An 11,378-nucleotide genomic window follows, 5' to 3' on the forward strand; every position below is an offset into this window, starting at 1 on the left:
GTCTTATGTTTAGACAGTCATTAGTATAACTGTTATGTATTTGTAGAAATATACTTTCTTTTGAACTACATATGAAAACACTTCCTATCTTCCCACCTAATATGACTCTGCACCCTTCAGCGGAAGAGTCTGGTGCTAAAAGAAAAGTTAGTGGTTAGATAATGAGTATTTTAATATCTACTGAATACCTTCTTGTCTAAAGCAATTCCTCCTGTTCCTTGAGCATTTTGAAAATATATAGATCAAATATGATGTTAAATCACAGATTGCTAGACTTTGAGAAATCATGGGAAAACCAAAATTTAAAAGAGAACCTAGATTTTTCTAATTCTGTCAACTCAGTTTTTATTAAATACAAGTGTTTGTTACATTATCTTTAGTCCAAGGCATTCTAAAAGAATTAGACTCTTGTGTTTCAGGAATACAAAAGTATGTACTTTTTTTTTAAATCCTGTGATTCTCCACACAATTTTTTAGTGTTTTTCTTTTAGGTTTTCCTTCTCTTCCATTAAACTTCTACTCTGAAAGTTCTCAGTTCTGTTTAGGAGAATCTCCTGCTACTTCAGGATGGGATAGTTAAGAGTACTTACCGTCCTCATCTTCTTATTAAATACTTTCACTATAACAACTATTTTATTTTTTGGGGGGGTCCTGGGGATTTAACTCAGGGCGACTTAGCTACATCCCCAGCTTCTTTTTGTATTTTATTTAGAGACAGGGTCTCATTGAGTTGCCTAGTGCCTCACTTTTGCTGAGGCTGGCTTTGAACTTCTTAATTCTCCTGCCTCAGCCTCCCAAGCTTGTGGAAATTACAGTGTGCCACTTTATCAAGCTGTAACAACTGTTGTTCAAGTGAGTGGTCTACATAGATGTTTTTAGATTCTCTGCAAAGTCATTTGGTTTGGTTAGCACAAGAAAGTATGGTTAGCTGGGATAGATTTGTTGGCTAGAATAGTCTTTGGCAAATTGGGGCAAGTGTGGCTCTGGGAAGGAACCACAGCCAAAGCTTCAGTAAAGGACTGAATGGTTTGTAGTTGATGCAGTGTTCACAAAGACCTAGTTGGTGGCTTTTGCTTGTTTAGAAGAAAAACTGTGGTAATCTTAAAAACTTGCCATTCCCTTAACTTTTTGTCCTTAGGTTTGATATTTAATGTATTTTGAAATTTAAAAGGAGGAATGAAGTTAATTCGAGAAAGGATAGAAAGGTTGAAGAATCTTGATCTAAACAATGATTTACTAAAGAGATATTTCCACAAATTCTTTGGTTTTAGAGAATAGTTTCAGACCTAGAAAGAAATTGAGGAGTCCTAGAGAGAGATTCCATGGTCAGAACCATTTGAAGTTTCACAATAGAATGGATAAAAATAACTTACTCCATTAAGTACCATGAAGCTGTTCATTATTATGGATAGAGAAAAGTCAGTGCTTTTGTCAGAGTCAAAACTCTTGGGTGTGAAACATGGTGTAGATAAAGTTTGAGATGCAGAGAACCACTTGAATGCTAGTTAAGGAAACAGTCTTCTGCTCCCATTCCCTGGAGTGCTGAAGGTTAAGTTCTTAGTTAAACCTTAGAAATCTGAATATATTCTGTTAAGAGTCATTATTTTTTAAAATTGATAGTATTAGAGCAATGACATTAATTTTTCAAATTACCCATAGTCCTATATCCCTAACAACTGTTTTCATTTTTGTATTTATCTTCTACTCTGTGTGTATTTTCTTAGTAATGGTACTTAAAAATGGATTAAGAAGAAATGTTGAGATCTAGAGAAATTGGCATTCTTTTTTGTTTTTTAAGGTACGTCTTGGGTGGAGGAGCATTATGTATGGAACTTCTCACAAAACAGGTGATCTTTTTTTTTTTTTATGGTCCTCAATTTTCAGCCTCAATAGTGTTTTGATTATATAGATTAGATATTAAGGAGAAAGTTCTTATGTAATAGCATCTACTTTTTAAAAAATTTTATTGTTTCTTTTTAGTTATACATGACAGTGGGATGTATTTTGACATATATACATGGAGTATAACCTCCCATTCTTGTGATTGTACATGATGTGGAATTACACTGGTTGTGTATTGATATATGAATATAGGAAAGTTATGTCTGATTCATTCTACTGCCTTTCTTATTCCCATCTCCCCTCCCTTCCCTTTATTCCTCTTTGTCTAATCCAGTAAACTTCTGTTACTTGCCCCACCCTTCCTTATTGCATGTAGTACCTGCATATCAGAGAGAACATTTGGCCTTTGGTTTTGGGGGATTGGCTTATTTCATCTAGCATGATAGTCTCCAATTCTATCCATTTAGCAGCAAATGCCATAATTTCATAATTTCTTCTTTATAGTTGAATAATATTCTGTTGTGTATGTATATCACATTTTCTTTATCCATTCATTTGTCAAAGGGCACTGAGGCTAGTTCCATAGGTTAGCTATTGTGAATTGCTGAACAGCATCTACTTTAAAAATTTTTTTTGTTTTAATGGCACCTACTTTTTAATAATGAAAAAGTTATTTGAAGTAAACCAGGAAAATGACATTGTACTTTGTGCTGAATCCATGCTAGAATAAGCATTGAGAATGCTATTCATTTAAGTTTATAATTTGCTTATGTGCACACTTAGAATGTAGGATTCTTTTGTTATCTGTAAGGTTCTGAAAGTGGTCCAGCTCTTACCAACTCTTACTCTTAAAAGGGATACCCTTTAATACCAACTTCTTTTTTGATGGGGGTTACTGGGGATTGAACTCGGGGGCACTCAATCATTGAGCCACATCCCCACCACTTTTTTGTATTTAGAGACAGGGTCTCACTGAGTTACTTAGTGCCTCCCCGTTGCTGAGGCTGGCTTTGAACTCATGATTCTCCTGCCTCAGCCTCCTAAGCTGCTGGGATTACAGGCATACTTCATTGCATCTGGCCCAGTTTCTTTCTCATGCTGATTTGCTATTGTTGAGTTTTTATATGCCATTTTGTTAGGGAATACTGCGTGGCTTTGTTTGAGAGACGTGTTTTCTTTTTCCTGTAGGGCTGGAGCAGTGCCTATTCAATAGAATCAGTCATCATGCAAATAAATGCCACCTTAGTCAAAGGCAAGGCCAGAGTGCAGTTTGGAGCAAATAAGGTACTTTATTAAAAATTTCACATAAAGCGTAAGATTCATCTTATGTTACCTTATGAAGCTTCTTCCTGTCTTGCTTTCATTCTTTTTGAGACAATTTATTTCATTGTCATTTGATTTGTTTTGTTAATAAAAGTGAACTGTAGAAAAGAAGTGTAAGAAAATTAAGATATTCATTGATAATTATTTAATATCTGTTCTTTTAGTCTTTTTAATAGTCACATAGGCAAACATACCTAGAGTTTTAAACTTATTATTTTTGGTATGTATATCCTAATAAGTAAAAAATTAAAAGTACTTTGTGGTTTCTTCACACTGAGATCACACTTTAAGAGTTAATTCTTAGTCAACTCTAATGTGCTAGACTCCAATCTAAATTTATGTTAACTCTTTGAACTCCCTTAATAACCTAAAAAGGTATGTTATTGCCCCAGATGAGGAAACTGAAAGACACAGAAGTTAGGTAACTTACCTAATGTCATAGTGCCAGAACAAACATTGGAACTAGAGAGTGACTGTAGTCTTTGCTGTTATTGAATTCCACACTTATCAGAAACATCTTTCCAGGTAGAATTGTAGTTATCAGTAATATGTAAATGAGCTAAGGATATACACTGAGGGTAGTGTGTTTTTGAAAAATATATGTGTGATGGAAATAATCTTGATTTAATTTTTTATTATTTGAATGTTTTCCCTCAGTGTTCTTTGCAAATGTTGCATTATATACTTGTAACCATATTGCACCTTAAATCGTGAGTCTACTAGAGTCTTTTTTTAAAATTTTTTCTTTTTTAGTTGTAGATGGACAAAAATACCTTTGTTTTATTTTTTATGTGGTGCTGAGGATTGAACCCAGAGCCTTAACACATGCAAGGCAAGTGCTCCACCACTGAGCTACAACTCCAGCCCCCACTAGAATCTTAATTCACAGAAAAAGCAAAATGTTGAAAAGGTCATTTTAAACAATGATTTATTTTTTAGCAGGTGTTTCTTTACACTGGAACAAAATATTTTATATAAAATCCAGAAGTTGAACAATTTTCTAGTGTTTAGTTAATTACATCTAACCTAATAGTATGTGTGTGTGTGTGTGTGTGTGTGTGTGTGTGTGTGTGTGTATATATATATATATATATATATATATAAATATACTGTTTTAAGGCTTAAATGTGGCACTCAAATGATTATGTATGTACTAAAATGTGATATATTTTGTTTACTTGAAGGTTGGGTCTTGCTTTGCTGCCCAGTCTGGCCTGGCACTTAAGATACTCTTGCCTCAGGCTGCACATTAGCTGGGATTACAGGTTAAATTTTTTTTTTTTAATGATGAAATATATTCTTCCTAAATGTAGAGTTTGTAAAGTAGATAAAAGTATAAAAAACTAAAAATGTCACTTGTAACTTGACTATTAGAAATATGCCAAAAAGTTAATAGTGTTTCTGGTCTTTTCAATATTTTCTTCCTGGCATCTGTTTATATGTAGAACATAATGTTAAATTGGATTCATTTAAAAAAAATTCTAGCTCATTTTCTTTTTAAAAGAGAAAATTTGAAGGGCTCAAACTAATGATCTTATTTAGTAATTGAAAGATTTTGCCAGTACCTCACTATGCAAACTTTCTTCTGGGCCTCTGATCTGTGTCTGGAATACAATTGGATAGGTAAAGTCTCCTCCAGTTTTAAAATTCTATCTTTATTGTATGTTGAAGATCTCTTCGAATCAATCAATAAAGTACAGTGATATTGCTTAAAGACGATTGTGCTTTGTGAGGAATGTGTAGTTAGGCAGTTTTGTTATGTGAACATCATAGAGTGTGTTTATAGCATAAACTAAGATGGCTATGATGTCACTAGGTGATATAATCTTTTGGGACCATCATTCTACATGCCGGCCTCCATTGTTGGTTGACTGAAGTGTTGTGACATGCATTAACTGTGTATGTCTTAGAAGTTGAATTTGTTTAGTGAATTGCTATGAAAAAATCACTGTTCATTTTTTCTTATTAAGAAATATTTGTCAGTTAAGAAGTTGGAAACTTTGCATAATGAGTTTCACCTTCTTCCTCAGTTCTAAAAAGTCTGCAGGGAATGGTCTAAATGTTAACTTTGAAATACTATAAAAAAAACCCCAAAACCTGAAACTAAATAAAAGCCTGTGAAGCTGCACTCAGTGGAGTATACCTGCAATCATAGCAACTCAGGAGGATAAGGCTAGAAGATTGCAATTTTGAGACTAGCTGCAGCAACTTAGCAAGATACTGTCTCAAAATTAAACAAAAACAAACAAAAAACCTGTGGTAGGGCTGGTGGAGCAGCTAAGTGACAGAACACTTGCCTGGCATGCATGAGGTTCTGAGTTTGATTCCCAGTACCACACACACACACAAAATAACAACAACAACGATGGGATAATAAACCTGTGGGGGAAGAGGTATCAAAGTAAGACACTACTAGGGGCTGGGGTTGTGGCTCAGTGGTATAGTGCTTGCCTGTCACAAGTGAGTCACTGGGTTCAATCCTCAGCACCACATTAAAATAAGTATATAATAAAGGTATTGTGTCCATCCACAACTAAAAAAAAAAATTAAAAATAGTAAGCTAAATGGTGTTAAAAATGCTATTTGTGTGTGTGTGTGTGTGTGTGTGTGTGTGAGAGAGAGGGGGGGGGAGGGAAAGACAGAGCATGGGCACATAAGAGAAATAGGCAAGAACATATAGATGTGCTTGTGTAAGCATAGAGTATCTTTGGAAGAGTATGTAACAAGTGCTAATTGTTTCTGATAAGAATTTTAAAAAATATTGGTCGGGATAAGTTAGAGATGAGAGGGACTTTAAATTGTTTTGTGGTCTTTGAATTTCTATTTGCCATTTAACTCTTACTTCAAAATATTAAAAAAAAAAAAAGATACTGTCAGCTGTTGTTCTAAATGAATGAATTTGCCCTCTGAAAATGTTACTAAAATGATGTAAGTATAAGTACTGAAAAACTGAAGTTTCCCTTCAACAGGCCTGATAGAGATAGGGTCAGAGGATGGAGCTGAGAACTCAGCAGATCTGTGTAGGAGAGGTAGCAGGAGTTGGGACAGGTAGCAGTACAGTTTTGCCTTGAGTATCTTTTATTTTTGTCCTTTTTGTGAAAATATAGACTGGGTGAATAAAAACACTTTTTAAATTATTTTTGAGATGACACTACTGCTTACTTTATATATTTTAGTTTTTAGATGACATGCCTTATGACAGGGCTTTACTATTTAGAAATTGAAAATTACTACCCTGTTTAAAAAAAAAAAAAAAAAAACGGGAAAAGGATATAATGAGTCTATTTACAGTTTGAACATATGAAAACACACTCAACCTCACCTAGTAATAGAAATGCAAATCAAAAACCACAACTGAGGGCTGGGGTTGTGGTTCAGTGGTACAACAGCCCTTAGGGCCTAGCACATGTGAGGAACTAGGTTTGATTCTCAGCACCGCATATATAAAAATAAATATCATTGACAATGAAAAAATATTGGAAAAAACAAAACACAACTGAATTCTGCTTCCCCGATTGTCAGAAATAGCAAAGATTTGGTGAAGTACTATTAATGAGGTTGTATGGAGGCATTCATAGATGGCTTGGGGCAGTCTTGGAGTGGGCACTTCAAAATTATGAAGGCACATAATGTCTTTTGACTCAGATCTACATTAGCCATTTTACCAGTACTTTGCACATCTGTGTATACGTTGCTCTTACGACAACCGACTACTTGTGCATATTCTTGTAAAATCCTCAAGGATATTAGTTGTTAACTTGGATGGAGAAGGGAACTGGGTGGTTGGAAGTAGCAAAGAAGAAAAAGTTTTCCCTTGGAATGTCCTTGCACTTTTTTTTTTCCATTCTTCTAAGCAAATTTATTACTCAGAAAAAATTCTATGACATAATATATTAGATAGGTATATACCACTATGGAGAATGCACATGATATATAGTTTGAAATTAAGATGTATGTCAGTTGTACTCCTGGGGACAAAAACCTATCATATACTTACTTGGCTCCTTAAAGAAGATTATATATTTTTGTCAAAAGAGGACTCCCTTAGTAGTAGTTTGGTGCCAACTATGGGCATTTTTTAGATTTCTAATTTAAAAATATCAATCACATGTATAGTACTTGAAGCTTGTTTTGATTTTCTTGTTTGAAAGTAATATTTTGTAGTTTTGTCTTTTTGGATATGTTAATGAGGAAGACAGCATGGATTTTATTCATGTCCAAATGAGTATTGTTTAACTTGTCCCCCTCCGTTCTAATGGATCTAGTTAAACAATACTCATTTGGGGGACACTAGAAAGCTCTGTATTTGATCAATGGTAGGAAGACTTATAAAAATGAACCCTGAAGCCTTGAGGCTTTTATTGGCATACAATTTTGGTTTTGTTGTTTTTAAAAATTGTAGAGAATAATGAAATGAGATGTGACATTAAGTTAAAATTGTTTCAGAAATAGAAATATTATTGTTTCCTATATTAAGCACAGCCATGATGCATCCATACATTTACTGTAACAATTTTCACCTAGTTACAGTTTTGATTTAAAATGTGTAACTCTCTTTCAGAATCAATATAATCTAGCAAGAGCCCAACAGTCCTATAATTCCATTGTACAGATACATGAGAAAAATGGTAAGTTTAATTCAATAAGTATTTATTGTCATTTATGAAGTTTTGTAAAAAATGTATTGATATTCTGTTTAATTTTTTTTATCAAGTACAGTTAACACAGTGAAAAAATTTAACTTGTGCTGCATCCAGAATCTTTGAATGAATCTTTTAACACTCTGGTTCTTTCAGTATCTTTTCAAGTAGATTAATGAGCGAATCATAGCACTCACTTGAAATGTATTCTTTAGAATAGAGAGTGAGTTAAAGGCAACTCCTTATAGGCACAGTTCTTGTTATAATTGGGTAAATGCAATAAGGATCATAATCAGCTCTTTCTGAAACATCTTCAGAGTACTAGTGCTTTTGACAGTTTTATACAATTTTCTATTCAAGTAAGAACAATTCTAATTTCAGCATATACTTCTGAGCAATATCTTTCTTAAAATATCTTTCATTAACTTTAATGGCCTTTAAATTTTGCTTGTATTCACAAGGCACGTATTTTGAGGATTTTGTCTCTTAACAATGAGAGGAAAAAAAACAATGAATTAATTGGAAGACCTATTTTCAAGTACCATTTTTTGTCACCCACTAGGCACTGGTGACCCTGAGTAAGCCTCAATTACCAATCTTTTAAATTTGGCATGTATGTCTTGCCACCCTTGTGAAGGAAGAGTAGTGTGCATGTATAATACTTTGTAAGCAAGTGCTAATAAACACACTCGTCATAGTAGTGACACACTGCACGGTGACCCTTTTGTGCCAAATAAATAACAGGAAGTAGTTTTCCTTAAAGAGGAGAGTTTGTAGTAAATATTCTTTACTTTGCTAGAGATAGGGTAGTTTGTAAGGATTTGTGTTTTACACTCACTTTTATTTTAATGACAAACTTGTCACTTTTTTAGTGATTGCTTGCTTCTGGAAGTAATATTCAAAATAATTTTCAAGCTTATGAGTAAGATGATGATGACCTTCAGGACAAGACCAGGTTTTCCTAATGATCATTTCTAGTGCCCCGCAATGAGTAGATCCAAAACCACTACTACTTCAGAATCATGTAGCTGCCCCACAAATCTTGGTTGTTTCAATGACAGTTTTATACCAAATAGTACTTGGTCTAATTTGCCTTTCTATAGGGAGCTTAGATTTTTGTGGAGCCTGGGAATGATCACATTTTTTCTTATCTTTCATTTTATCTTAAACATTATAAGTGGTATTTAAATACATTTACAGAACTTGCTGTGTGTGTGTGTGTGTGTAAACTTAGCTATGATGAAACAGCAAGAGATTCAGAATTAGGAGAGATGGATTCTAGTTTTGTTTCTAAATATGTACATATTTTTCATTTATTTAAGTTGACAGATACAATTATTTATTTTGTATGTGTTTTGACATAAATATGTGTATATATTATAGATACACACATTGAATAACTAAATCTGGCTAATTAACACATTACCTATAATTTTTATGGTGAGAATGCTTACCTGCACTTTTAGTATTTTTCAAGAATACATGTATTAACATAGTTACCATGTAATGCAGGACATAGAGATGAATTCTGTTTTGGTTCTGTTACTATTCACTTGGTTACTGCATCTTCTTTGAGGCTTCTTCATTTGTAAAATAGTATCATTACACTGATGATTTTCAGTTTCCTCTTATTTGAAATTTGCTTTTGGATAGTAATATCAGTTAGGTTTTCATTTCACCTTTGTATTTGAAAGTAAACCTAACATGCGATCTACTATTACACACTGTTGTCTTTAGCTAGGGATACCATTAATAACAGAGATCTTATGCTGTAAACTCAAGTACAATTTATGCATAGAAAATAACTTGATGTTGTGAATACAAAATGCTGTGTTAATTCAGTGTAATTTTTACAGTAGGTTTAAACACCAAATTTTTGAAGTAGAGACTCTGCCTAACCTTAAATGCCAGCTCTCCTAGTTGGCTTAAGGATTAAAGTGTTTTAACTTTTTTTTCCATTCTATTTCAGGCTGGTACACTCCTCCAAAGGAAGATGGCTAAATATGTTGACTCTCATATGTTTGGACCAATGTTGCTTTAAAGAAAATCTTTCCAACATGCAGATACAAGCTTTGAGTGCCCCTATAACAGCAGTACCGAAGATGTTAGCTAATAGATATTTTAGTGGATAATCTGTCAACTGACATCGAGTATAAGTTACAGCCTTTTCATTTTGCTCACTTCAGTTATCTTGGACTGAGCAGTGGGGCCTTTACTGTATTTTCCTGATAAATACACTTACTGGCCACTCCTTATCTCTTTTTCTTGAAAAGTGAAATCTTTTAAGCAGGCAAGTCAGCATCAGGTTACTGTGGTTGCGACTTGGCAGTAGCTTTCCTATATTGAGTCCATGGGTTTTGAGGATTTGCAATATACTGTTCCATTTAGAGCCATTAGAAGTTTAATCAATGTTCAATTGGTTTAGAAAATTTTAAGGCTTCTAAACCACGGCCTTTTAAGGTCTAAAACCATTTTATGATATTGCCAACGTAATGACAGGAAATTTACTCATTAAATTGTTAAACTTTTTTATGGCTGTGTGAAGATATGAACTGTTTCCTGAAGATATGCTCTTACTTGAATTGTACGTTTTAGGCAAAGCAAATTAAGGCAATGCCACTTAAGGTTTGTTGAGTAGTAATTTCCACTGGGGCAGCAGAGTCTTGCTGAGCTGAATCGGTTTCTTTTGGTTCAATATTTCTTACAAAAAAGAGCCACAATATAGAGCTTGAAGTTATTTAAAATACTAAGTCATTTTACCTTTCCATTTTATTAACGGGATGTTGCAATGATTTGTAAACTAATAAACTTATAAAGTGATTGGCATGAAAACAGACTTCCTTGAGCAAAAAGCTATATAGTTAAGTACAAAAAGATACCTGATTTGGAGACTCTTTGTTGTCATGACAATGGCTTTTACAACCAAAAGACTAATAGGAACTCGTAATTCTTTTGTACAACCTGACTCAAATCAATGTACTCTCCATTTTACTGCCTTACATGAATCAGTCCTGTTTGGGTGGTGAGAGTTTTTTTTTTTTTTTTTTTTTTAAATAAACCCAAGTTTGATTTAAAAATAAATTCTAGTTATTAAGCACTTTTAAAAGAAACCCAGAAGCACATTTTTCTGCACAAACCAGTTACAAAGTTGAAACACATTTCTTATGTATTTGCTTTAAGATTGTTTTTAACTTTGTAAACCGTATCTGAGAGATTTGGCACTTATGCATTATTGTGTTTCTTTTGATTTTATTTTGGTTAGGACAGTAGATAAAGATGTTCTGGCATTCTTGCTCACTTTAAATTTATATAAAGCTCTGATTGCCAGCTGCTCAGATAACAAGTGACAAGGCAGAATTCTTTAAAGCATTAAAGTTCCTTAAGCCTAAGGCTAAATCTTGAATACATTATTGAATTCTTTAATATCCTGATGGCTAGCAGATTGACAGCTGCACATTTGGCATGCTTTGTTTTTTGGATTTTATTTTTCATTGCAGATTTATTTGGCAATGTACAGTAAATTTTGTAAACTTGCATCAAGTTTATGAATAAAGAACCATTCAAAAATTACTT

General features: G+C 33.5%; 1 protein-coding gene across 5 annotated transcripts in view; it reads left to right on the plus strand.

The window, feature by feature from the left end:
- The window catches only part of Ube2q2 (ubiquitin conjugating enzyme E2 Q2), a 59,300-nt gene extending 47,925 nt beyond the window's left edge, over positions 1-11,375 (plus strand). For all 5 annotated transcript variants that reach the window (XM_048793586.1, XM_048793584.1, XM_015480368.2 and 2 more), the window contains 4 exons: positions 1,799-1,847; positions 3,031-3,126; positions 7,727-7,793; positions 9,775-11,375. In XM_048793586.1, coding sequence (XP_048649543.1) covers positions 1,799-1,847; positions 3,031-3,126; positions 7,727-7,793; positions 9,775-9,806 — 244 coding nt within the window. In that variant the 3' untranslated portion in view covers positions 9,807-11,375. The remainder of the gene's footprint in view (positions 1-1,798; positions 1,848-3,030; positions 3,127-7,726; positions 7,794-9,774) is intronic.
- Positions 11,376-11,378: the final 3 nt, after the last annotated feature.

The sequence above is a fragment of the Marmota marmota genome, unplaced genomic scaffold (genome assembly GCF_001458135.2).
Source record: "Marmota marmota marmota unplaced genomic scaffold, marMar, whole genome shotgun sequence".
Classification (NCBI taxonomy): Eukaryota; Metazoa; Chordata; class Mammalia; order Rodentia; family Sciuridae; genus Marmota; species Marmota marmota.